At 41.5% G+C, this 26,947-nt stretch overlaps 1 protein-coding gene across 1 annotated transcript in view; it reads left to right on the forward strand.

Moving 5' to 3' along the window:
• FAM172A (family with sequence similarity 172 member A) overlaps positions 1-26,369 on the forward strand; it is a 237,291-nt gene extending 210,922 nt beyond the window's left edge. Inside the window, 1 exon segment of the mRNA XM_010726054.3 lies at positions 25,641-26,369. Coding sequence (XP_010724356.1) covers positions 25,641-25,783 — 143 coding nt within the window. The 3' untranslated portion in view covers positions 25,784-26,369.
• The last annotated feature ends 578 nt before the right edge of the window (positions 26,370-26,947 follow it).

Below are 26,947 nucleotides of genomic sequence, written 5' to 3' on the forward strand. Positions count from 1 at the left end.
AAAGTTGTAGGCAATAATGAAGAAAGTCCATTTTATGTCTGACTGTAGGAATGGTAATGTCTGTTCCTGCATTGGGTAGCGCTCCAGGCTTCAAATAAAATTTCAGTCTTACAGACCAGGAGGATTGCTGTTTTTTTCTTAATGAGATGTTTTCAGCTAATATCTAAATAAAATTAGTGCAAATATTTTGCAGTTTAAACTAATTTTAGCTAAACCTCTAGCTGCTTTTGTTCTAAAAATATGGCTTCCTTAAAACAATATTTAACATAGAAGTTTGAGTCATATTCTCCCACTGTACATTATTAACAGTTAAATTTGTCTGTTATACGTACAAGGAGGAGAGATCATGACTGTGAAAGCTTGTAATGTGTGAAAGTTGGGTAAATCCCTGTTTTATGTTTATTCTTGGTGTCAAGTCACAGATTAATAAAAGTACTAACCTGAATGACAAGAAAAGGTACTTATCCAAATTCCATAAATCCCAGTAAGTCATTCAACTACCTAGCCTGAGACACATTCTTTAAATAGATAGGAAATCCTTATTAAAAGGAGAAGCATATCCTACGCAGCACATCTGCAAGTATTTCTCCTACAGCATTGTTCCTGACACACAAAATTCTCACTCTACCCAATATGGTGCTTGCCTGCACCATTTCTGCATCTTTTCCCTTGGACAGCCACCATGAGTGACCCCCTCCTGTATTTCCAGCTCCACTATGTATATGTTGCATAGCACTGTCCTGTAGGGCCAGGCATGAGAGAGGGACTTGACACCACATGTCCCACAGGTTTCTGAGTTTCCATATCACAGTGAAAACACGCACCAAACTCTGTCCAAGTCTTGGTGGTCCCCTGTGTCAGCTTTGGGAAAAATATAAGAGAAAGAGATAGAGACGGAGATGAAAACAGAGACAGAGACAGAGAGACAGAGACAGAGAGAGAGACAGAGAAAGATACAGAGACAGAGACAGACAGAGGCAGAGACAGACAGACAGAGACAGAGACAGAGACAGACAGACAGAGACAGAGACAGAGACAGAGACAGAGACAGAGACAGAGACAGAAACAGAGACAGAGACAGAGGTAGAGGTAGAGGTAGAGGTAGAGGTAGAGGTAGAGGTAGAGGTAGAGGTACTTAGGGCTGTCCTGAGGCTCTGCTCAACTGGGAAGACAGGACAGGAAACATGAATGAAAAAGTACAATTATTGATGGAATTAAAGAAGCTACAGAAGGCTTTAACAGCAAATGTTGTCAGTGTGACTGTGCTAAAGTTCTGCTACAAAAAAGACCCAGGTCTGTCTCAAATTATTCTTTGCAGGGATGCAGCGTTATGTGGGAAATTAAATATTTAGATTAGCTGCTAAAATTATAAATTACATACCATGTTATTGTTTATTCCTGATCCTGTTCTTTTTCGTTCTTGTTTGCAAACTGTCTTGCTGAGTGTGAATTCCTTCAGCAGCTGTTACCTCAGACCATAACTAGCTAAAAGTAGGAGGTTAGGTCACAATAAAAATTTTAATGATTTAAGCAGTGTACTATACATGAATTTCTCACTCATACAGAAAGGTTTATTCAGTCTTAGAGAGCAGATGAGAACAACTTTTGTCCACTTAACCTATTTTGCCTTTGTCCAGAAAGCAGTTGTGTTAGTGGGGTTAGTCCAAGAGCTGAGTTTTGCCCATGGAATGTACAACTTGGGTGCTTTGGGCAGGATAATGAGGTCATCCAGCTTCTACTGGGTCATTATGAGCATCTTCTGATCAACCATATCTAGTGACAGAACTTGCTGTGTTTCACAGGCACTATTCACCTGCCCTACTTTTTGATGAGGTTATATTGGGTGCCATCTCATTGCCCTTACATATTAAAGTTAGTCATGTGCTTTCCTTACAAATAGTGTTAGTTCTGTGCATCACTGGCCTTTAATTATACATAAAGAGAAGATAAGACTATGTTCCTGAAGATATTACTTTAATGTATCCTATAAGGGAATGAATGCTTGTTCTTGTCTCAGCACCTTAATAAAGAGAGGAGATATTAGCTTCACTACAGCTAGACAATATGAAGAAGATTGGCCAATCTGTGGGAAAAAAAAATAACAAGGAACCTGGAAAATAAGCACAGACAGAGCTGTGCTCCAGAGTCCCAAATAAGCATCAACTGAAACCAGACTCAGAGGTGTCTGGTTAACACAACAGAAGCGTAAGGGATCTCTGTCTTTTCAACTGGTACTCTGATGCTCTGTGGCAGACTCTGCTTTTCTTCAAAAGGAAGAAAGGCATAAGTTTCCTTTCAGCTCCTCCAAGCAAGTGAAGGCAAAGCAAGAACATGATTGGAAAAATAAAACAATGTGGATGCTTGCTGACTGAGGGAAAGCTGACACCTTGTATTGGTTTGGACTCAAAACACGTCTTTGACCTCTTCATACATGCTGGGATGGGCAGTCAGGATTTAATGTGAGCACAGAATGCCAACCCAACCTCCTCCTCGTCCCTATTCTTTTGTTTGCTGGGCGCATGTTGAGAGGTTCAGCTAGTGCCAGCAAAAGTGATTTCTTCACAAGACTCACAAGGTATAAGCCACCAAAAGAGGTTACCACTATCAACATCCTCAAAATTTTCAAGTCTGATATATAAGAACAGGGGCAAATGCAGTCATAACCCTGTTGTGTGGTATGACAGTGGTTGTTTAAAGGAGAGGTTGCCTAATTATTCCCTTGTGGGGATGTAAAGCTGTAATAAGGAATTTGAAGATTATTAATCAAGTGACTCTACAGAAGTTTGTAGGAAAGGTTGCGCAAATTTGGCACTTGGAGGATGTGCGAGGAGCAGACTGGAGGCAGGAGTGACTTTGAAAGAAGATGGGTGAGTTAGGCAGCAGGTTGGGCCTTCACATATGTCTGTCTTCATTAATTATCAGCATTAACAACTCTATGTAGGTCATACACACAGATGAGAAATTTGGTGCCAGCTGGACTCAGCACCCAGCAAAGTTCCTGGGAATGTTCAGTTTATCAGTATAACCCACAGGTTCTGAAGGTGAAAAAAAAAAGTGCTTACTCTCCATATGGTCAAAAAAGCAGAAAAAGGGAGAGATGTGAAGAGAGCAGTGTGGACTCAAAGCAGCAAGGTATGACAAAGATCTTTGTGGTAGCATTCAGGAGTATCTGCAGGGCAAGAGGACAATGATAGAATCAGAGGAAAAGGTGATATGGTCACCGTGGTCAAGTTATTGAGTCTGGGCATCAGTAAATAAGGCAAGATTGATTCTAGAGATTTAGGCAATAGCAGCAGCCAAGAACAAGACTTAGAAAGGACGTCTGCCCTGGAGGCCTAGATGCTGTCTGCCACAGATAAAAAGGGAAGTGTGGGAAGGCCTGGAAAGAAATACTGAATAGCAGGGAATTCCTGGGAGGGGTGGAAGAGAGATGAACTTAGAGGAGAAATCAGAAATGGACACACTGAAGTTGTGGAAGGAGGAGGAGGAAGAAAATCTGGAGAGGACAGCTCTGCAGCAGAAAAAGGAGAGTGCGCTTGGAGAGGGAGCAGCATGTTTATAACCGGGGCTGATGTGGCAGAGGGTGGGGGTCAACCCTGGAAAATGGGACAGAGCATAAGTCTCCATGGAAAATAAATTGTACTTTATATTAATTTTTACCTTTGTTTTCAGTGTCCGTTAATGACGTACTTTTTGCGATATAAGTGCAACTCCTTCAGAGATAAATTTCTTATTTTGATTATGTAAATGTTGCAAGTTGATTAAATCTTTGTAGTTATGTTTTGGCTCATAGCAACATCTTTATCAGCAGCATAATTCATACTGTAGCAGTTAGTATGACACTAGAGAGAAGTATCAGTTTATTTCTTAGAGCTAATTGGCTTCGCAACGTAGTTCAAGAATCATTGGCATCTAGTCAAACCATACTCTTAGAAAATGCACTGCACTAATAAATGCAGATCTCATGTTAGCTGTGTTGGTATTAAATTCAAATGATTGTGTATCCAAACTGTATCATTATTTTACACCAGAATATCATCATGTAAACACTAAAACAATTTGACTCAATAGATCTGTTCTGTCCATCAGGTATTTAGGTCTAGCTGTCATAGAATCATTTTTGAAAAGGCAGAATCAATTTCTGCAATCATATTTGTACCCCTGTGTATTATGGGAAGCAAAAATGTGTAAGCATTCTCAATAATGAATATGTTTTCAGGGAAGTCGAACAAAGAAAGGCTGAACATAACCCCACTAAAAAGAAGTAACTGAGTAGGAGATTCACTTAGGGCATAGAGAAGGAACACATCCCAGTTTTTGTTTTGTATTTCAATTTCAGATTCTTAGAAGGCATAGTAAACTATTCTTCTTTCTCTCTCTTTTTTTTCCTTTTTTTTTGTTTTGTTTTAAATGGTTGTGCTTTAGTATTTACTTTTTCCTGTAGTTACAAAGAGCTAGGCCATAGGACAGACAGTGATGACAGGCTCACCTCCAGCTCCTGTGCAAATGTTAGCACAAGTGGCACAAGTGAGGATGAGAGAGTGATGGATGGGTCTAAGGAAGCCAGAGCAGCAGTGCAGTAACAGAAAGCCCAGCAGAGGAGAAAGCCTTTCTCTAAATGCTATCTTTTGTCAGCTGCCAGCAAGGACAGCAGTCCTTGCTTGGACTTCCTTGAGCAGGATGTGAATTGTGCTTGTAAATTTTAAAAAATCAAAATAGAATTGCAAAATTTCAGACTTATTTTCATCCAGACTTATGTTCGTGGAGTACTTCATCAGTAGGTGTTGATGGTAGTTGGAAACAGCAGCTGCATGCAAGCAGACCTGAGACGTGAAGAGCCACAAGCCTTGTGCCTTATCAAAATGCAGGTTGAGTTCATCACAGATACCCACCAGTATCTTGTATCACCTCCTATCAGGAGTGTATCTCCACCTCAGCCCGTGTGACATTACCTTCTGGGAGCAGCACAAAGAAACTCGGCTCAGTACACACCGCTCCTTGGCGGCTGCCACTCATATTGAGTATCCCTTCACCATCAGCTGCTCCTGCAATTTCGGGGGAGATGAGCAACAACCCGACTGCCTCTTCTTGCAGAGACAAGGGACAAGAATGTTGATTCATGTGTAAATCACCGCCTGCCCTTTATTTGCGAGTCCACGGAGAGTACACAGATAAAGGGTCGAGGCTGAGGACGTGCCAGTTCCTCTTGCAGCCACGATGGCAGGCTTGGAGTTGTCAAAGACTATCAGACAGGCTTATTTACTCACAGTTTAAATAAATTCATTTATTTGCAGGCACCAGTCATGCACCAAAACCCTGTGAGGTTTGATTTCATGTCCCTGCAATTCCCTGCCATGGTATTAATCGGCTTGCAGTCTTCCAGCACCTTGTGTTGTGTCTCATCTAATAACGTAGTTATAATATATTTGTCTACTTTATGACTGTATTTGTATTGGCGTGCCAAGTGTGCGGCAGCTGGGAACTGTGTGGGGGTGGCAGAAAGTTATTTGATCTACAAAATCAGTTACCTGTCACTCAGTTGCCTTTCAGTGAAACATAATAAAGAATCATTATGGGCCTATTAGCAGTGCTGATGTAAATGCATTTCATGTGCCACTTTGAGATCAACAGTTACCCACACAAAAGTAAAGTTGTTAAGTACAGCCTTCTTTGTTCAAGAAGGCAAATCATAAATCAGGCAAGATATTAAGCTTATGAAATGTAAATTCAGGACCCTGAGGGTCTGATCTATTGGTTCAGCTTCAGCCTTGGCATCAGGGGCTGTCCTTCTCTGCAATAAACAGTATGCAATGTCACCTCCACTGCCTTGTCACTGTCTACTTCTGTAAGTCTGGGGACATGCTCTGAATGCTTTTTAAAAGACTTTTGAGGGAGGGGTGAGGGGTGGAAAAAATGAGCCTTTTAAAATATTCAAAAAACATGAAATAAAATGATGCAGATTGGATTAGAAGAGTGAGGATATAACTTGTTGCACACTGGTTTTATATCTCCCATGAGAATTCTTTTCTTTCTCATTGTTATTAGTGATACCACAATTTTGTGTATAATATTGATGCTATTGAAATCACTTAACAGCTTTATTTGCCAGAGAAATCCTGTCTAAAAAAAGGAAGTTGTTAGTGCTAATATTTTGAAATTCACCTCACATCCCTTGTTACTCTTTTAGTTATTTAAATTCCATTTTGAAAACTCCCACACTGTTTCAGAATCTAAGTTTTCTCTTGATCTCATCAGTGCCGCTTGAAGCAAGCCCCTTTGAAGCCACCAGAAAATGCACTTTGTGTCTCCTTTTGTGACTCACCTAGGCTTTCAGTGCCTCACACAGGGGATAAAAAGAAAATCTGAAATATGGGCAAAAGCCAGAGTTTTGTTTTATTTTCTCTGCACACTTTTTTAGGTTCCATTTTCTGGGCAGGAACTTATGGTGTTACAGTCTGCAGCCCATCAGCAGAGAAGGTTTTGTTTGCATGCTCCTACAAGCCGTTGCAGGACCAGGCTGGAGGATCAGGAAGCACAAGGAGCATCCCAGCTCTGTTCTGTGTCCAGTGAGACAGCAGTGGCAACTGTGCCGGGCCTCCACTGGCAGTGCAGATGCTCATGAGCTGCTTGAATGTGGCTGATTAAGCCCAGGCAGGAATTGGGGAGTTGTGTTTAGAGCAGGTAGTGAGAGCAAAGTCTGTGGTGTGAGCAAGTCTTGATTTAATTGGATTGATAAAAGCTGCATCTTTAGCTGCAATGCTACCTAACACTCACTTAGCTCTAGTATAGAGCTTCTCAACATACATTTTCTGAAAAGTAGATTGGTATCCCAGTGTCAAAAGCACTCTGGAAAGTTACTTGTTCTCATGTTGGTTTTTGTTGTGTTTGTGTGTGTGTGTGTGTGTGTGTGTGTGCGTGTTTTTCCCCAGTGATTTCAACCTGTTTGTATAGTAACAGGAGTGAAATATTTGGCAGTTCTATATGTATACAAATATGCTTCATGTATATAAGTATGGAGCACAGTACACAAATATATACCATTTACTTAATATAAGCAACAACAATCTGTGGCAATTTTCCTAAGAATATATTTTATACATCTGTGAAGATATATATATGATATAATTATACGACAAACAAAAATATTTGAAGGTAGCGAACAGATTTGTTTATATGCATAGCCATTTACTCACCAGGATAGCTGATCTCAAATGCAAAATTCTTGTTTACGTTGTGCCACAAACATACATTTATATACATACAAATCTATGCATAACAACTAAGAGCAAATATCAGTGCTAAAAATAAATGGTTAGTTCAGAAAAATTAGCTGGTGGCATACATGAGTACTATCTGCTAATTTGTAGTACAGAGTGAATGAATACTGCAGTTCAATTTAACTAGGTATGCTACTTTTTTAGTGAGTTCCTACACTGTCTTTATTTTCAGGACAAAGTTGAGTTATGTCTGAGTTGGGCAGATATTCAGATGGGCTTAGCATGTATTTGTGCATCTAAGACATGTACACACTGGCATGCCTGGTTTGTATTTACAGGCTTTGTGTTTTATCAGCATAGATAAGTAAATATGCTTCAAATTACGTATGCATTTAAACTGCATGACATTTTTAAATTTCTGTGTTATTTACATGACATTTAAAATCTGATCCCCCTGGAACAGGCCCAATGGGGAGAAACAAGCAAGAGAGGTCATAGAGCTAATATGACTTTTGACACCTTTCCTCATCAGGTGTGGGGCCGTTGCAAAGAGGGAAAAAGGCTGTACACACTTGTGTTTACAGTTATATGCCTTTGATTAACAGGAAACAGCTCCTGTGTGGTTGTATACCTGAACTGAGTTATTAATTCTTAGAGCAGCATTTCACATGGTGCTCTTCAGACAACTTAGTGCCATGAAATTTTGTTATCTAGTGCAGACACAAAAGGAAAACAAAACTAATGTACTGTCACAAAGTCAGTCTAACAGTAGTTCTTACATCTGTGAATCTCGCTGTTTTCTGGATTGTTTTGCAAATAATAAATCAAACTCCTCCTCAAAGTGACACGTCAGCAATTCCAGGTTTGAATAGCTTATATGAAGGATGTTGATACATTTCTACGTGAACTCATCTTTGATAGCTCAACAGACTCACAGCCCTCCCACTTAAAATGCCCCTTTGTGATAGTGTGGCACTCTGAAATAATGTTAAGCTCTTTATAAAACTGTGGTTAGCCCGACTGGGGGTACAGCTCAACAAGCTTGACTTCGGCCTGTTCTTCCTAAGACAATCTGGGACATGGAGTAGCTGTTCAAGAGTCTTACTGGTTTTATTTTTAATGTAGTGAATGAAAATGGGTGGTACTGAAAGGAATCTGTGTCATCTGGTTCCATGCCTCAGCATTTCAATGCCAGGCAGAGAAGATCAATCTTGGGAGATTCACAGAGCATCAGACACAGAAGAACTTCCCATGCTAATTTGCTTGATTCCTTCAGTTCCTTGTACTCCCCCAGAGCAAGGGCTGTATTTGTTAGGCATGCATACAGAACTGTGGGTCGTGAATCAAACCTCATGCAGAGGAAGGCACAGGACATTGTGTTTAAGTACTATTAGCACATACAGAGTATTTCATTCTTGCTGGAGTTTTCTGAAAGTCCCATTTTTTCATCATAGCAAAACTTGTTGTAAGTCCGCGGCTTAAACATTCCTTTTCACACAAATCCCAGAGAAGAACAGATTTATATTGCTGTTTGCGTAATGATATATCTTTGTTTTATTTAAAGGGACTATAGACGAGCTATATGGATTGCAAAGCTGGCAATTTTATTAAATGAAACAATTTTGCAGTATTTATTTTTAAAGAGTGAAAAGTCTAATTCTTTTAGTCTTGTTTTTATTCCTACTTCATATTTTTCACACTTTATTCACACACTTTATCCACATTAAGTAAAAATGAGCCTTATTTCAGCATTCATACAATGAGCCCTTTAAAGAAAATTCATTGTGCTGCCTGTAGAAGCCTGTCAAGTAGTCTGCTATACTTAATGACATTACTTCAAATTTGGGGAAGTTGTTTTGAAAAGACAAATATGCAAAACCCCGGAATGTCAATAACACCCAAGGACTGTTGCTCAAATTGATTTATGTCTCATGGAGATTTGGCTTTCTGTGAAATGTTAGCTGCCCAATTTCTAGCTTTAGCAAGTTAAGTACGTGGAATATAGCCATTTAAGAGAGAAACATCTATGCTACTGCGCAGTTTGCATTCAAGGCAGTGAACAAAGGATAGAACAGTTCTTATCCTGAAAAGTCAATGAATAATTGCAGAGTTTTTACCAAATACTTGAGAAGTTGATGCACACCAGAGCACTGTCAACTGGGACATATGCATTTGCCCATGGAAGGAAAGAAGATGTCATTTTCCTTTACTCCTTCTTTCTTACAGGCTCCAGTATTTTCATATAAATTTAAATTAAAGTGGTACAGGTTGATGTGTAGGCGAGTGTCTTGCCTGGAGTAAATCACAATGCTTTGATATTATGACAACTTGAAGCACCTAATAGTTGGGATTTTGGCATTAGTTTTTATATCACACTGAGTAAATGTGTGGCATCATGTGGTGATGAGCAAGAAATGTCCATATGAGTATGTACAGCAATATCATCCACTGCCACATTGGGAGGTATGTTGTAATCAAAGGAGCAAACAGTAGTTGATTATGTTTAAAACACGCTGGCCATAAACATAGATAAAAGCGTGCAAAGTGTGCTATGTTTTCTGAATGATATTATGAAGTACAAATGGTATAATTGCTATAAATATGACACTAAACATGAATGCTTATAAAGGTGATTGCTTGCTTGCACAGATTAATGCCTTTATAATTTGCCCGGCCTATTACATGTTTTGTGTGAGTATTACGTGCCTGCTTTTGAAACTGAGCCTTTTATGACTTCAGTGGACTCAGCAGAATTTCTGTATTTGAAATGGATCAATTAAATTGTTGTTTGAGGGTAATTGATTCCATTTGCTGTGAAGTGGCCTGTGGCTGTGTCACTCTTCCTTCTTATCTCACTCAAAGAATACTATCACATTAGTACAGAAATGCACATGCTAATAGCTGAAGCAAGGAAAAGGATCAATGTGTGGTTGTCACTCCAAAACACACGTCATGGCATCTTTCATCGTTCCACGTAAAAGTTTAGCTGCACAAATTCTTTCTGATAAGATTATCATTACAACTATCTGTTACTACCTTCCTTGTGCCGTGTATGCCTCTCTATACTGCTTTTTCATTTGTTCATTTCTTTTTTTCACTGTTTTGTTAACCAAACCTCAAATAAGTAACTGTTCTCTAATGCCCCTGCAGCATGCTTTCAGGATGAGTCCAGAGATGCACATGATGCAATTACAGAGCAATACTGCTTTTAGTGACCAGCCACTCTCAGCTCCAACAATTTATGAAATGCTCAGAGTATTGCCCAGTCAGTTCAAGATCGTGCTGGAGTAAACAATGAGATAGTGCAAACATTTTGTATTTTATACGCGTGAGGAGCAGCTGATATCCCTGGGTTTGTTCAGCACAGAGCAGAGGAGCTGAGGGGAGGCCTCATGGCAGCCTGCAGCTCCTCACAGGGGGCAGAGGAACTCTCTGGTGAAAGGGAATGACCTACTCATCAGAAGGAACTTCAGCTTCTAGGAAGTTAGGTGACCTGGAAACTTCTGACATAAGAAACTGCATGAACCAGCATTTTCCATGGGAAAGGTTGGAGAGATATCCTGAGTGCTTTAAGATGTGTTCATGTGGTGAGGCTTCTGTCTACAGGTACTTAAAAACCCTCCTCAAGACTTGGGAAATCATGATGATTTGTCTCCCCTAGTGACATTAATTCCTTATTGATGTTCTTTAAAGTAGTCATCAGTTTCCACTTTAAATATATTTTTTTCAGCCTAACACTTAATTTCAGTCACTACCTGTGTAATGACAAGCATGCATTTCAAAGCACTATATTACATGAGTTTCCCATATCCAAACTCTTATTACATCCTCCTTAATTTCCTCATTGTACATCATTAAAAATGAAATTATTTCAAGTTCTGTTACAAAAGCCCGGTCTTTTTGGACCAGATATCTCCACTCCCAGGTGACAACTGTGTCAGCAGAGAAGTCTGGTGGAGAAAGACACAAGGGACCTTCAAGAGACACTATTCAAAACTGAGTAGTGTGGATGGAAGTTGTGCCCATAAGTAAATGTCCTTAGGCTGTAGTTTGCTTATTGCAAGCAGCATCTCCAGAGCCATCTGAGGCCAATTTTAGCTGCCAAATTCTGAGGCCTTTCTGCTGAGTACATGCAAATGAGACTTAATGGGTTGTGACTAGGAAAAGTTGGGTGGTTTTTCATGGGATACTGCAAAAGGACAACAGGGACCGTACTTTCCAAATTTCAAGCTGACTGTGAAGAATAGGGATGTGGGAGCTGTTCAATTGAATTCTTGTAAGGCTTTATTTTTATTTTCTCTTTTCTTCTTCCCATCAGAGACAAAACATGTTTTTCCTCAATCTTATTTCCTGAAGTGACTAAATCCTATTAGTTGAAACATAAAAAATAATAATAATTATCACCCTGAGGCAAAGACAGAGCATGGGAATTTTCATCCCAAATACTTTGCTTGGCAAAATTTATAAACAACTGAAAACAATTTCTTATAATGGAAACTATGGCGATCCCTAACTACAAAGGATCTATTTGCTTTATACACAAAAGTCAGATAGGAATATCTCCATGACCCATTTGGGATACTAAACCCAATTTAAAAGTGTCTTTTTTTGTATCTCAAAAAGCCACACTAAGCAATGGATGTCCTACGGATCCATTTGGCTTTAGCACTTCCCAGCCCTTACCAAAGCTGTTGCATCTATTTGATTTGCTAAGCATGCCTGTCATAGATTTGTTATATTATTCTTCTTTTCTTTTTTTCTTTTTCTTTTTCTTTTTCTTTTTCTTTTTTTTACTGGAACTACTTCTGCTGTGAAACTTAATCCAAATATTGCTATACCCATTAGAATTCAAACTTGGGCAATGCTGTGAGCAAGTCCAGCAGCACAGTGCCTTAAAGAGATGTAGCACAGGCACATCCCACAGAAACATGGTGCAGTGATGCATTTGCCTTGCTGTGTGAGCTCTCTGAAGGGAGAGAAGGCTAGTAATCTCCCACAGGCCCAGTCCTCCCCGTCCTGCCCTTTACAAATGCTCGGATGCACAGACCGAAGCCTGGGGCAAAGTTTCCTAAGCAGTGGATTGTTTCCTGGATTCATGAAGCAGTCCATGTGGGAACAAATCCTGTATGTACAGTGTCTATGCCTTTGATTTGCCCTCTTTTCCCAACTGAAGCAATGCCACAGGCTTCCAGTGGCAAAGCAATACTGAAGCATCTGAAGATGTGGAGTATTTGCACAGCAAAGCTCAGTGAGGCTCCTGCATAATGCAGCTACAGCTGCACAAATGCAAAATGTTCATATCATTGTGGTACTGGAACTGAAAAGCATGCCATAACAGATGGGCATGGTGTTGACTGAGAGTTCTTTGCTTTTCAGTTAGTCATAGATTCTCTCTTTTCACAAAAGACTGAAGAAGTGTTTTCGTAATTTAATGCAGCAATATATCGTGCATTAACATAATATATCGTGGTTATAACATTTCATTTATCCCTAGACTAACAGGGAATGCACTGCATGTATTCCAGCCACAGTGCAAGTTTTCCTTAAGTGCTTGTATATGAGCTCCCCTCCAACTTCCCTCTACAGGAGATTTAGTTTTTATATTAACTCCTTGCAGGATCTTTTATTAGCAGTGACTGTCAAACTGTGCTTGTCTGTGCATTTGTGCATGCTGATATTGTTCTCATTTAGACGAACTTCAGCTCCCACCTCAATCTTGTTTTTCCCCATGCCATTTTTTCCCTAATATATCAACAGTTGTTTTAGAATTGTTTTGAAAAAAACAGCCTACAGCGTTTAGGCAAACCAAGCCAAGTCGAAGCAATAAGTATTAAAAGATATGCACGGGGCACAAACAAAAGAATTCCCCAAATGTATTTAAGTGATTTTCTTCCTGCTTTTTTAATATAATATTTGTAGGCCAACTGTGGCAATAACTGATAATTTTAATGCAAGATGACATCATTCCAGTTCAGCAATTCTTCAGAGAGAAATTACCCTGACAACTTCTTTTCATTTTGTTTTAATTTTCTAGAAAAAAAAGTTAAGATTTTCAATGTAAGAAAAAAAAATAATTTGATACAAGTTTCAAAACTCATTTAAATACTTCATCTCTCTTCCACTTCCAAACACACTTTCCTGACAGTTTCTTGCTTTTGCATCTCCAACTCCCATGGTTTACCATCGTTCCAGCTGAGAGAGACTGAACTAAAGTTTTCTTCAGAACCCATGGAGTGCCTGACAGAAGATTCCTGTCATGGCATGAAGTTCCTTGCATGCTTTTTGTGATTATTTGGCAGCCCAACTTAGCCGCACGGGTTCTGTCGGAAGACAGAAAGGCCAGTTGTTAGGTCAGGCCAATATTTTGAAACAAGAATCTTTATTTGGAAGTGCAACAAGGTCATTAACCTCTGTTGTTTTCTCTCTTTTTTTTCCTTTCTCTGCTTGGCAGGGAAATCGTAAGTTGTTTCCTTAGCATTGACATGGCTGCAACGTCAAGTTTTGGAGCTTGATGGCTTTTGTTTTACCTTCTATTAGTGGTGATAGCAAAGCAGTCCCCATCTTGGAAGAAATTTGATCTCCCAAATGGAGATAAACACTGAAAGTACATAAAAACCTTTTCAGCTCTGCAGCTGGGTGATTAAAACTTGGTTTGCAGAAAGACCCTGATTTGGAGGTTGATTTCTGGCCCATCTTGTCTTGCTACTCCTAGGATGCCAGGCAGAACATGCTATGCAGTTCCTCCAGGAGCGACCCACATCTGTCCTTCACCCTGTTGAGCCCTCTCCAGCCACAACTCAGAAACACTTGGAAAAAACAGAGTGAAAGTCTTATTTTTGAGGCTTTTTTCTCTCTCTTGCCATCACTAACTTAACATTTCCCTCCATGTTCATCCCAGACTGTGAGTTCTTCCCACTATCAGTGGCAGACCCATCTCTCACGCACACTTGTGCGTCGACTCCCCAGAAAGAGGATTTCAGGCAGGCTTTGGCAGGGGTCACCCCACTCTGCTCACACCCAATCTACTCGTCTCGCCAAAGATACGGCTGCCTTTGGCTTCCCTCCCTGCCACATTACATTGCGCAGCTCCCTCTGATGACACTGCTGAGGTTATGTCATGGGAAGTGTGAAATTACTCAGCTAAATTTATTAGTCAGTTAAATTTAGTGTAATTCACATCTGCAAAGCCTCTGCGAATTGGTGCTTAGTCTTAAATTGAAGGTTTCCACAACATGGAAACTTCAGAGTATCAAGCATTGAGTCCTGGTGTGTTACAAATTAAGGTGCAAAAGTCTGGAATTCCTGAAAAGCATACCAGAAAACTGAAGTTTCTGAGGAGTTCTAAGGCAAATATGCAATTCATTTAGTTGACAACGCTAACAGCTGGGATGGCACCCTTACAAAGAATTCCTTTGCTTTATTTGTATTTCCAGCCCAAATTCTAGAGGTGGCTGAAAGGGGCGAGTACTTCAGCAGAGCTGCCTTTGTGAGCCAGTCCCAGCCACACACTTCTCCTCACTGGGCTGTAATAGGTGTAGACCTGTATTGATCACCATGACTTGCAGGAGAGAAAAATCTTTGCACTTCAGATTGCATATAAATTATAAATAGCATCTCCAAAGGCTGTGAGTTACAGAAATAGCATTCTTCAGAGACAGCCACATGTAAAGCTGCTGGTGTAGAGGTTATTAATTTTATGTATTGCAACGCAGCTGTACTTGACCCACAACGATGATGGTTGTGCATAAAATCTCACAGTCTGGTTTCAGTCCCTGTCCTGTTTCAAGAATGTTCATTAGCAGTGACCAGCAAGGATCACATTAATGTAAGAAGGTTAACGCTCACAATATCACTGTATTGTTGTAAATTAACTGGTGAAATGGCACTGTCTTCTTCCCATCTTGCTTTTTTTTTTTTGTCTTTTTTTTTTTGTCTGTTGTTTTCTTATAGAGTTTTTTTTTTAATTTCAAATTTTATCCAGATGAATAGAGAATCTGTCAGTGATTCCAGAACTTCAATTCTAAATTCCATTTGTTATGTGATGAAACAGAGGCATCTCTCCTTTCCACTAAGTCACTGTACCATTCAGGGTAGGGTTGCTGTATTCTCGTGAATGTGTCCTCTTTTTCCTGCCCCACCATTACACTTGAATGGTTAGTGTGGCCTGTGAGTGGGTTTTCTAAATACCTGCCAAAAGCAGATCTCAGATTTTGTTTTACAGTTAAATTGAGAAGGTCTGAGTCAGGCCTCTTTAAAGAAGAGTCAGAGGAAGGGAGGAACTGTGGTGGATGTGAGGATCTGAGAGATAGGCTAGGTGAGTGGATGAAATGCAACAAGAATTAAGCGGTATGTGGTGGGCAAGGTCTTGGAAAGAGCTAGAAAGAGGGCAAATTTAGGGGAAGAAACTCAAAAATTATTCTTAGGCTAATAGATGTCTTGGATAGAGGAAAAATGGACAGGGAGTGAGAAGAGATTTTGGAAAAAAATGAAGAAGTAAAGAGGACATTCCTCCCTCTTGAGGCTTATGTACCTATGAGGATTATGGGGTAGCTTATCTGCCTGAGACCCGTGAAGGTATTTGCCCTGTCAAGCTTGCGGTGTTTCTGAGCATGTACAGAAGCAATGCTGCAATAAGGCACAAGCTTTAAGATCAGGCACCCAAGGTGTCAGTGGAGTTTAGACACATTAGGGAGTGGTGAGCAGCTGACTTGGGATCCTCAGGATCACTTGGGTTTAGACTGTTATATTTCACTTCTCAACACAAGGTGCTAAGTCCTTTCTGGCAGCTCATGGCACCTGGGACAGGTGTCTAGTGGGAGAGTGAGTGGATGTCCCCCTGTAGTCTTTCCTTTTGTTTAGCCTGATCCTATCCTCTGGCAGCCGCAGCCAGCAGGAAGATGGATGAGTTTTGCTCAGCCTTTCCTCAGAGGTGCAACCAGTATCACAGATGCAGCAATTGCATTGGTGGGGCTTTCCTCTCCTTTACCATCACACACTTAACTTCTGGAGGACAACCAAGGGAATATGCTCTTCCTGTGGCTGGTCTGGGGCAGCCGCATGCTGAAGGACTAGGCAGAGACTGGGAGGTGGCAAAGGCACCATGAGGGGACTGGGCTGAGTCGGGTTAGAATGGGTTGGGTTGGGTTTCCTTTCAAAGGCAGGGCTTTTTTACTATGATAGAGGGGACTGCGAGAGCTTTAGTAGCAGGAAATAGAGGACTGAGCTCCTTCTGCACTTAACTGGAAAAAGTAAAAGAGTAAAATACCATTATTCCTGTACGTCTAAAAATAATTTGGGCTTGTGTTGACTGTAATCCTTTCCCCAGAAAAATACAACAGGAGATTGTAATCCAAGGAGAAACTTCAGAAAACAAAAATCCTTTGAAATGTTCCTTAATATGAACACGTTCTTCCAGAGGTTGAGGGCAGGGCAGTGCAGGAGTTAATTTATTCACTACAGGCTTAAGACGTTTGAACTCAGATTCTTGATGAAATTATAAGAGCACTGGGTCTTCGCTGCAGTGCTTCATGGCCCTTTTGTTGCATCAACGGGAGTCCCTGGAAAGACTTCCTTCACTTCTATGCTTGGCATCCACGCCAGTTCTGGCATGGAAGGGGAGAAAATTATATTCAGCTGTTTTACTTTATAATAGTGGTATGGCAATTGCAGGTCTGTGCTTATCCTGCTGGCGATTAAGGATCTTCTTCCATCTTTTTTTAGATGAAGTGCATCATCACATAAAATGGGACTTTAAAGCACTGCCCTTCCTAGCTGCTGGTGCAGGTACTGCTGTTTCTACAGCATCGCCTGGGCTGCTTGTATTTTTGGGAGCACCAAAGCTGGATAAGCTTGTGCTCATACTGATGGAACAGCTGTTCCTTGGGTGATTTACATAATTTCATTTGCTTGGTGGGTTTTACAAATCTGAGATATTCTTCAGTGAAGGAAGATGAGATCAGCATTTTCTGAATTATTTCTAATAATTAATTCTCATCTGAATGTTTGATGGTACAACGACTATGTAGGAGCAAATAATCATAAAACACCATCATGGAGACTAGCTGTTTTCTAAGTGCTGGTCTATTCACATTTCCAGTGCATAAGTAGCATTCTCCCATGTTAGCAGAGTTTGCAGGCAGGGAATGTAACTTCAGATCTGTGCCTTATGTGCACCAAAAGCACTGAAAAGCTGTGGGATTTTGGAATACTTGCATTTTAAAATCTGCCTCTCAAGTATTTCATTTGGCATTAATTAATTTAATGCACAGTTACTGTCACAGTATGATGTAAGAGTCAAATGCTGTGTGCCCATCAGTGCCTGTTGCTACCACTGGTCTGGGTTGCACCATCTTGATATGCTTAAGTATGGCTGTGGTGAGCACTGCCTTGGAAACCATGTTATACATTCCCTTGGTAAGTGTCGGGGCAAGGAGATGCCACTGACTTCTTTTATTGCACTGCTGTGTGTCAAGCTCAGTCATGTAAGTTAGTATTTCTCAGATTTATAACCTAAGGAAGCTTTGGAGCATAAATACACATTTTATAGTGGTCTCTGAAGAAGCCACATGGATGTATGTTCTCAGGAAGTGGAGGGTATTGAACAGGTAAAATTTCCTTTGTTCATAAAATAATCTTCCTTTGTCCTGCTTGAGAAGATGATGATTTTCAAATGCTAAGTACTTTGTGCTCTTGGGTGCAATTTTATAGTTCTTTTTCTAGATCATGATAGAAGAAAAAGAATATACATTTTCAAAAATTTAGTTGTCTCACTGATGTATGTTATTCTAATTCCTCAGAGTTACTGTGACATATCTTGCAAATGTAATCAATGCTACCTGTTGTCTAGATACAGCTGATAAAATTGCAGACTAATAAAAAACAGGACTGATGGAAAAAAATGCAAGGAGTTATTTAATGTGTCACCTGCACCCATGATATTCCATGGAGAAAGGAACTGTTGCCTAACCTACTCTTAATTTAAAGTGACGCGACTGTAAAACTTCCATATGTAAGTTTCTCAGCTCAAAAGCATCTTCCTATGATGACATCTGAACTTCCCATCTCACATTTGTCAGAAATTTTATTTTTATGTGTAAATACAGGTAAATATATGAATACAAAAATGGATGTAGGTATAGATAATACAGATACGTTGTAGGTGTAGATACGGATATAATTATATCGATACAGATAGATATGGATTTCAGTATAGGTTTGGATATGGATATAGATATGAGAATAGGTGTGAAGAAACAGACATAAATGTAAATGTTGATGTAATTTCAATCCCCACCTGCTTACCTCTGGGGACAATACCACTTTACCATGTGTTTTGGAAGCCTATAGTTGCACTGTACTGATAGGGGACCCTTTCCTCAAGGATGTGTCTTGATCTCATGCAAGCATTCACTGCTCTTAAAACTGCATTGTTCAAGAGTGTTGCTTGAGTCATTCTGCCAGTCTGACCAAGCTAGTGATGGCTGGAAAACTGTAGGGCTGACGGGACAGTCATCTGTGTCATTTCATTGGCAGCAAGTTTTCATTGACATTTCCTGTGTCCTGGCTCTTGAAGCACACAGGTCTGCTGCAGACCTCATGAACTGCTAGCCAGTGTCCTGCCCACTGCCTCCCTGCACCTGCCAAATGGCTTAGTTCCAACACCATTGCTGAACATTGTGGAAGCTGTGCTGGCAACAAGTCCCCATCCACCCCAGGTTCTGGGGCCTGGGGCCAATTCAAGCATTGTGTCTCTGCTGGCCATACAGGCTGCAGGGCAGATTGCAGCAGTTTCATTTGGGTTTGCCCTTTTGCCTGTGTTCTTGCCCATTTTGTAAAAAGATTTTGGAGAAATTTTGGACTTGTGAACAGGTTAGCTGTGTAGAATCAGTCACCCCAGAACAACCCACAGCCAGCCCGCTGCCTGATACTCCTTTAAAACAAGGGATTGTGACATTTCCATCTCTTGAAATGCCATTTTATCAGCCTCCACTTTAGTTGTTGCCATTTTCTGATTCATTGTTTTTTAATGTACTTGGGTACCATTTGCATTACTGCAGCTGCCTACAGTCTGACCATTGCACTGGTGGAAATGACATCTCTGTCCCAGCCACAGAGCTATGCTCTGACTAGGAAGATTCCATAGCTGTTCGGCGCTCTTTCTTTCCTTTTTATAATGCATACTCAACAGAAAATTTCTTGGCTTTCGGTGACCTCTGCTCAGATGCGGATGACCTTACAGCTTTCACTTGTTTAGCCAGTTAGCACTCAGAGGAGCAAACAAATGACCCATACTCATGGGACTGCCCTTAATATTTAATGAAGAGTGGTGGAAAATGAGAGCCACAATGATGTGTTAGCCTCCAATCTCTTTCTTGCATTACAAACCTTGCTTGCATTCAGCTCTTGTATGTATTTTTGCATCTTTTACATGCGGGCTGAGAGGAGGATGTAACAAATTTGATTACCTTTTCAAGCCACTTGTTCCTTGTGTGCAGATTGTGTGCTGTAAATAAGAGGGGAAGGAAAAAAAAATCCTGCAAATATAGAAGCTCAGAGGTAATCTTCATCCTGGATCAGTGGGATTCTTACTACTCTGCTTCTGCCATTCCATTAAAGATACTAGAGATAATAAGTGGCCGACAAAAATAAACACAGACGTGTCACAGGGGACAATAACTTTGCATAACATGCCTTAGTATGTGTAGTCTATTCTCTAGCCATGCAGCTTCCCACAATTTTCTGTGCATGAGTATTCCATCTAAACAAGCTTACTGTGAGTCTAAGCCCTCTTCATAAGCTGTATTTTTATTTCTTCAGCTTTGTCTAGTTCTTCCCTCTTGGTTCTTCCAAAGAATTAATTTCCCTACCCAGACACTTTTAGATCGTTATCATGTCCACGACTCCACAGACAGTTACTTCTAAGCCAAACTAAACATACTGAGGTTTTGTTCTTTTTCTTTTGTCTTGTTTGTTTGTTTGTTTTAATAGCCCTTCAGAAATCACTGCTTTCATTTTATTAATTGATTTATGGCTTCTCTCTTAATTTTTTCCAAGCTTTTAACCTTTCTTTATCATTCAGAGGCCTACAGTATACGTAGAAGCTCCTAAGATCATCAGTTCTCAAACATCTTGAGCTAATAGACTCCTTTCCAGTGTTTTTCCCGAAGCTCTCGTGCTCCTTGTCAGAAGCATTTAATGAATTTAAACAAGACATTTATTAAGTCTCCTTTTTCCTTAGCTTTACTCCTGATGCTCTAAGAGAGTCTTCTGTTTTGGGGTTTGAGATCTGGAAGTTTACATCAGTAGAGCAAAGCAGACTCAGCAGACATGGTAATTTCCACAGAGCACATTCCACTTTGTACAGATCCAAGGGATCCTTCTCCAAGAATAGTAAATGAAGAAACCTTATGAATTAAAAATAGTTAAACCTGTCGTTCTGAATAACATCTCACACGGCCAAAGGTTAAAAAGTTAAATACCTGTTTAGAAATAACTCTGTGATATAGAAGTCATTTAGTAGCATCAGAGGCAGGAATGTTTTTTTCTCACACCCACATGAAGATTTTGAATGGTATAATCACATTGTAACACTATTGCAGAATGGCATATTGTAAGAGTATAAAGTCTTACACGAAGACTTTAATTTGTGCGTGTGTGCATCATGGGAGAAAGAAAGATAAATTTCCATTAAATCCTTCTGAATGGTATTTGCATCACTGGGTCAGAGGGGAATGTGACTGTTGATTTGTTCATTTGTTTGTAAAAGGAGAATGAATGGCATTGCTTCTCCGCATTGTATAAATATGAATAAAACACACTTGCTAAGTTTTAAATTGCTGCTGTTTGTGCACATGGCCCCAGAAGGCTGCCTTTCGCCCTTTGAAACATTCAGAGAGAGCTTTGATAAGGCTCTTTGCAGTAGTGTGTTTCAAAGCCTGGCACCACAAGCACAGAGGCGAGCAGTGTGGTGGGGAACGAGGTCTGATGTGGCAGCTGGCATAGGATCCACTCCTACCAACACTGGCTGGAAGCTTTCCACCATGCGAGGTGCTCCATGAAGAACGGCCAGGCTCTCTCCTCCATCAGGGAGTAAATCCTGAGGCGTGGAGCACCCTTAATGCTTTTTGAAGCCTGCGGTATTGAAGTATTGAACTGCTGCTTAAAGAATCAGACCCTGGGTCAGCGTTGTGGCTAATATCTGTGGAGAAACTTTTCAACCTGGAAACTTTTCTCTCTAGACGTGCCTCAGTGCGGAGCCGTGCCTCGAGGACTCTCTGCTCCTGTGCAGCATGGGAAACCTTTGTCCCACACATCGTGTCATCCCCGTGGGGAGTCATTTGTGCTGCGCACTTCTAAACACAACGGGAGGAGGTTTTTGTGCCGCGCAGTGGGCAGGCACAGCAGGGGGGCACCTTTGTGCTGCACAGCTGGTGACCGCAGTGACCGCCTTGCCGCTGCGCCAGAGCAAGTGATGGTAATGGCAGCACACAGGCAGTGCTCCTTCCCGGTGCCACCAAAGGACAGCTTTCCTGGCTGGGAGCAAAGTGGAGAAACAGCAAGGATGGCTGCATACCTGTGCTCACTGTGCGCCTGGCCACAACACACAGTCACCTCCGCAATCATCAATCCAAACTTCGTATTTTTTTTCGCTTTGGCATTTTTTCTACCCATTTAGACCCCTTCTACTTTATTATTTTTATTATTTTTTCTCTGTCTCTTCCTTTTGCTTTATCTCCTATTCAACATGTCATCTTTTAATTAAAAAATAATAATAAGCAGTCTCGTTATTTTTTTAGATCGCTCTCTAATAGCAGTGTTTAAAAGACTTGAGCCATAATACCAATCCCACTGGAACACCATAGGTATATTTTCCACCTCACATCACTATGTATTAGTTATCTTCTCAAGTGCTCTCACCTCTTCCCAAGAGGTGCAACAGCACTTACTCACAAGACCATGAAGCCCTAGCATGTGAGGAGGTGAGGGATGATGCTGAGGTGAGATGCTAGCCAGAGCCCCACAGGCAGAGCCTGGACATACATAGGCACGATGGCCACCTGGTGACTGTGGTCACCACAAGAGCAGCATAGGCATCACCAATGCGCTCATGCTGAGTGCTGTAGGATGCCTGCAGAAGAGCTTGTCCATAGCATCTGTAAGGAGTCACGTAGGGCTGGATCTGGCCCCAGAAATCTCAGGCTTGGTGAGGACTCCATACTGGAGCAAAGCATACTGATGCACAGGAGGCAAGGACAATGGCAGCCTACCAGATAAGGAAGGTCATAATCACTTGTGATTCCTCAGGTTACTCCCAGACGGTTTAACCTATGCAGAAATTGATCTATATTTTGCCCACTAATTTTTGTTACTCAGTGAAGTGGCTGAGTTCTTTTTTGTTCTTGTTAAATCTGAACCTGTTTTGTTCTCAGGCTTCTGTTTCCCTAAAGCTACTTTCAGGGCTGTTGGGTTTTTGTTTTTGGGGGGGAGGGTTTGTTTTTGTTTTTGTTTTTCAGATCTCTTGCTTTAGTAGCATTCAAACATAAATATCATGTGTGTTATGTGTTCAAACATAAATATTATGTGTTAATTTCATTTAATCCTTCTTTTCGCAGATTAACGTTTTTTTTTTTTCCTCCCCCCCCACAGTCCCTTTGGTGCCTACCTGATTGTGCATGAATTCTCAGAAATAATTTCCAGTAGTTCAGCAAGTTCATTAACTGATTCCCTGAAGACCTTCAGATGCATGTCATCCAGACATGGTGATTTGTATATTAAATTTTAGCGAGTATTCCCTTACCTGATTTTTTGTATTAACAATTGTATCGTCAAGTCCACATTATTTCTAATTGTCAGTATCTCTTTCTTGCAGTGTATAAGTTGATTCTTGTACCTTGTTCACTGTTTTACATTACTCATGTTACCTCATATATTGCTGGATCCACTTTTGGAGTTCTTCCCTGACTGTGTCTTGCATTTGATAGAACACAAATCCATCTCTCCTTACCTCCTCTTGCACTGGAAGCCAGGAGGTCACTTTTCTCTCAAACCCTCTTTCTGTGTTTTTTTTCATTGTGCTATGCTGATGATTCCCCAGTACTATCTCACGTCCATCTGCAGGTCTCCGAGTGACCCCTTTGGCACTCCCCTCTAGGTATCTTCGGGGTTGGGAGAAGTAAGATTGATGGATTTTGTCCTTCTGCAGCAGTAGACCTAGCGTAGTTTAGGATGTTCCAGCTCTCTGCCACATGTAGCAGTTTGCATACGTCTTTTTGTTACACCACAGTCCATACCTCGTGCTCCAAACCATTGCTTAATGTGGTGTTTTGAGTTGTGCAATTTATAATCATATTTGTTGAAATTAGTGAGCACTATGAGGATATATACCTTTGAGTATCTTAGCTGTAGTACAGAAGCTTCTTATTATATGGTCCTCACAAACGATTATTTCCATCAAAAAATAGATGGCTTCTCTCCCATTTAATTTAGATTTGTCTACTACTAAATATACAACTGAGATTGCAGTCATCAATGATATTTTTCTTCTGGCAAAAACGTGATGGCCAAATCTGTCATCACCCTGAGGACATAACTCCTCTCACTTCTGTCAAATTTCCCAAGCCTTTGGTATATAAATCATAAATGCACAGTCTGTGCAGTGTTAAATTTTTAGGACTCTCCCTTTAGTGGTAGTTGAATGTGAATAAGTAAGGACAAAATTTGACCTTTAAATGACTATAAAGGGCCAAGGCAGATACTTGGCAAGCTTTTCTTATTGCAGTATTAATCAAGCAAAGAATCGTCATAATCCCAGAAACTAAATAGCCATTGTAGTGATTTTATCACCAGGGAAATTGTTCATCTGTCAGTAAGATAGTCACTAGGAAGGAGAAAATAGGGAGTGTTGAAATTGCTTTAGACCACTGAATCATTGAGTCCCTCTAGATTCAAAGCTTGAATTGTTTTTTGAGAGGGGTGGGTTGAGAAGGGTTGCTACAGGAAAGCTTTAGGTTAATCAGTTTCAGTAACACCAGTGAATGTGAGCCTGATCTCTCTTGAGGAAATGAGGAGAGTGCATGGGAGAAGGCAAGGCAGAGAAAGGGAAGGGGAGGCTTCTGAAACTTATTGTTTTGTCACTCTTTGTTTCTGGATGGCCCTTTCACAAAGGAGGAACGTTGTTGATTAAAAAAAGAGAGAGAGAGAGAGAGAGAGAGAGAAAGAAAAGCATAATGTTCGCTGCCTGTATTTTCACCTAATTGAATCCAGCAGATATTAATGCACATGAATGCGACAGGGACAGAAGGGGATGGCTGCAGGCAGGCGATGGCGCCGGCTCTGTGTTGGTGCAGGCCTGGGGAGCCATCTGTGAGGCCTTGTGGCTGGCGGTGCTCTGCACTGTGCTCCATGTGTGTGACACAGGTGTGCGAGGGGACCTGTCTGTCAGGAGCACCGTCTGTCTGCACTCTGGCATCCAGTCCATCCTTAAAACCCGCACTGGCAGGTGACACACGTGTGACACTGCCTGGCAACGCACCACGGAAGGCCTTCAGGCACCACAGTGACACCAACCATGCCGAGGGCTCGTGTCCTGTGCTGGGACACGGGTGAGAGTCCTACAGGACAAGGGTCTGTTCCTGCTGTCCCCACTGGCCTACCACGTCCTTCCTTGTCGTCACCCCCAGATCGCGGTACTGTCACAAAACTGTTGCTAGGCAACAAATGTGGTTACTGGGTCTCAGCAGATAGCTGAAGGGGAAAGTGAAGTGTTGCGCCATTGTAAAGTAACCATAGCAATGACCTACTATTACAGACTAAAGAATTATCATTAACAATGTTAAAGTATCAAACAGAGGCCTGGGATCCAGAGACTTCCAGGCAGCATCTCCACATAACTGGGGTCTCCAGGAAGAGATCCTGGCACATCCCTGGTGCTTGACTCCATGGGAAGATGAGCACTTCTCTTGGGTTGATTTGGGGCATTTTGCTGCTTGTTTTTTTAAGTCGAGCAAATGCGGCACACATTCAAGGAAATACTTGTAAAGCAATAGAAATACCCACAAACGAAGAGGTATGGTTGAGTGGAATGTAGAAGGAGGAGTGGAATGACACTCACTTTCTGCCCATGTGTCAGGTTTGATTTTTTTGAGGAAGGAAGCACCACCGCTTTGCAGTGATTGTTGCTGAAGTCTGGCCTCTGTTTTTGCTAATAAGTGTGTATCAAGCTAAAAGCTGTGAAAAACAAAAAGGTACAGGACTAGTCATCATGGGGCACTGTGTGTTCCCTGGACAGACACACCTCTGGACTGCTGCCATTCTGACACAAGAAAAGCCCAACCACTGTGTGCCATATGCCTATGGCTGCGGTGCAGGTTTGCTGCAATGTGCAGGCCACCATGAAGTGACTCATGCTGTGACTTTGTTTTGCAGGTACAGAGCGTCATGAGCTGACTTCCTGGAAGAGTTTTCCATCCATTTTCAAGTTCTTCAGCGAAGCAATGGAGGCAAAGAACAGCTCAGTGAAGCCAGCCCCAATGCGGCGCTCCAATAGGATAAAATACGAAGAATTGTGAAAGGAGGAAGGGGGAGAGGTCTCTTCGCTGCTCGCTCTCTGCAAGGAGTCTCCCAGCCCCTCATTAGATTGTTTTCTTCCTAGAGCACAGGGTCGTGATGTATACATCTAAATAACGTTTTGCATTATTTCTAGATGAGTGCAACTGTCAAAGCAATATGGGTTCACTGGCTGTGCTTCCTGTGGGCTGTAACTTGGATTTTGTGCTGCCCATCAACACACAGATTAAGGCTGACAGTGGTACTGCACAGTGCAGCATCGTGCAGCTCTAATTGCCCTGACATAGCCCTGCCGGGGCTGTGTTTCTAGATCTGCTAGTCTTCTCTTTCTCAGTGACCAAGTGGGATCAGCTCTTCAGTCTTTCATTTTCTGCTGGTAGGAGGGTCAGAGAAGTTTGGTCCAGATTTATGGAAAAGCCTCTTTGTTCTAGAGATTTTCTCCACCTGCCGGATCAATGGCATTATCTGTGGATCTTATCTTCCTTTTGAAAGCTCCACTTTAAAAAAGTGGCTATTCATTAACTGCCTGGATCACACTGTGAAATATGACAAAAAAAGAAAAAGAAAAAAGAAAAAAAGGGAAAAAAAGAACAAAAAGGGAAAGGCCACTTTTTCCTGTTTATTTCTAAATGCAAAAAATGCTTCCGTTTTCACACGTTGGGTTTCTAAGGGCTTTGCTACTGGTGTATGCCACCGCCCACTCTACGGCTCCCTCTGCGTTGGGTGCTGCTCTGCACTGCATCAGCTGCACGACGTGCCCAACGGCGTGCCCAGCCTGTGAGCACACTAATTAAGCTCTTTTAGGTTTGATGATGCTAAATTGAAGTGATCTTTTCTGCAGTGGCTGTGTCCACCTCGCCTCTGATGTGGTTAGTGATGGGGAGGTGAAACTCACCACGCCGCCGGGAGTTTGGGACCCCCCCCAGCTCACCCCTCCCCTGTGATAATCCCACACTTAGGGGCGGGGTTTGGGGGTGTGCTGAGGTTGTGCCCCTGGAGGGCTCACAGGGAGACCCAGTTTTGAGCCCAAATTGTTCTGCATTCCTCTGATTCTAGGGAAACCTCAATTTTGCAATGTCAGCTGCAGTCTATGTGGGTTTTGCGCAGCGGATTCCCACGGGGAACTGCGGCGGGGAGTGGTGGGGAGAGAGGCTCAGCCCGGTCTC

Source organism: Meleagris gallopavo, chromosome Z (genome assembly GCF_000146605.3).
Source record: "Meleagris gallopavo isolate NT-WF06-2002-E0010 breed Aviagen turkey brand Nicholas breeding stock chromosome Z, Turkey_5.1, whole genome shotgun sequence".
In the NCBI taxonomy this organism is placed as follows: Eukaryota; Metazoa; Chordata; class Aves; order Galliformes; family Phasianidae; genus Meleagris; species Meleagris gallopavo.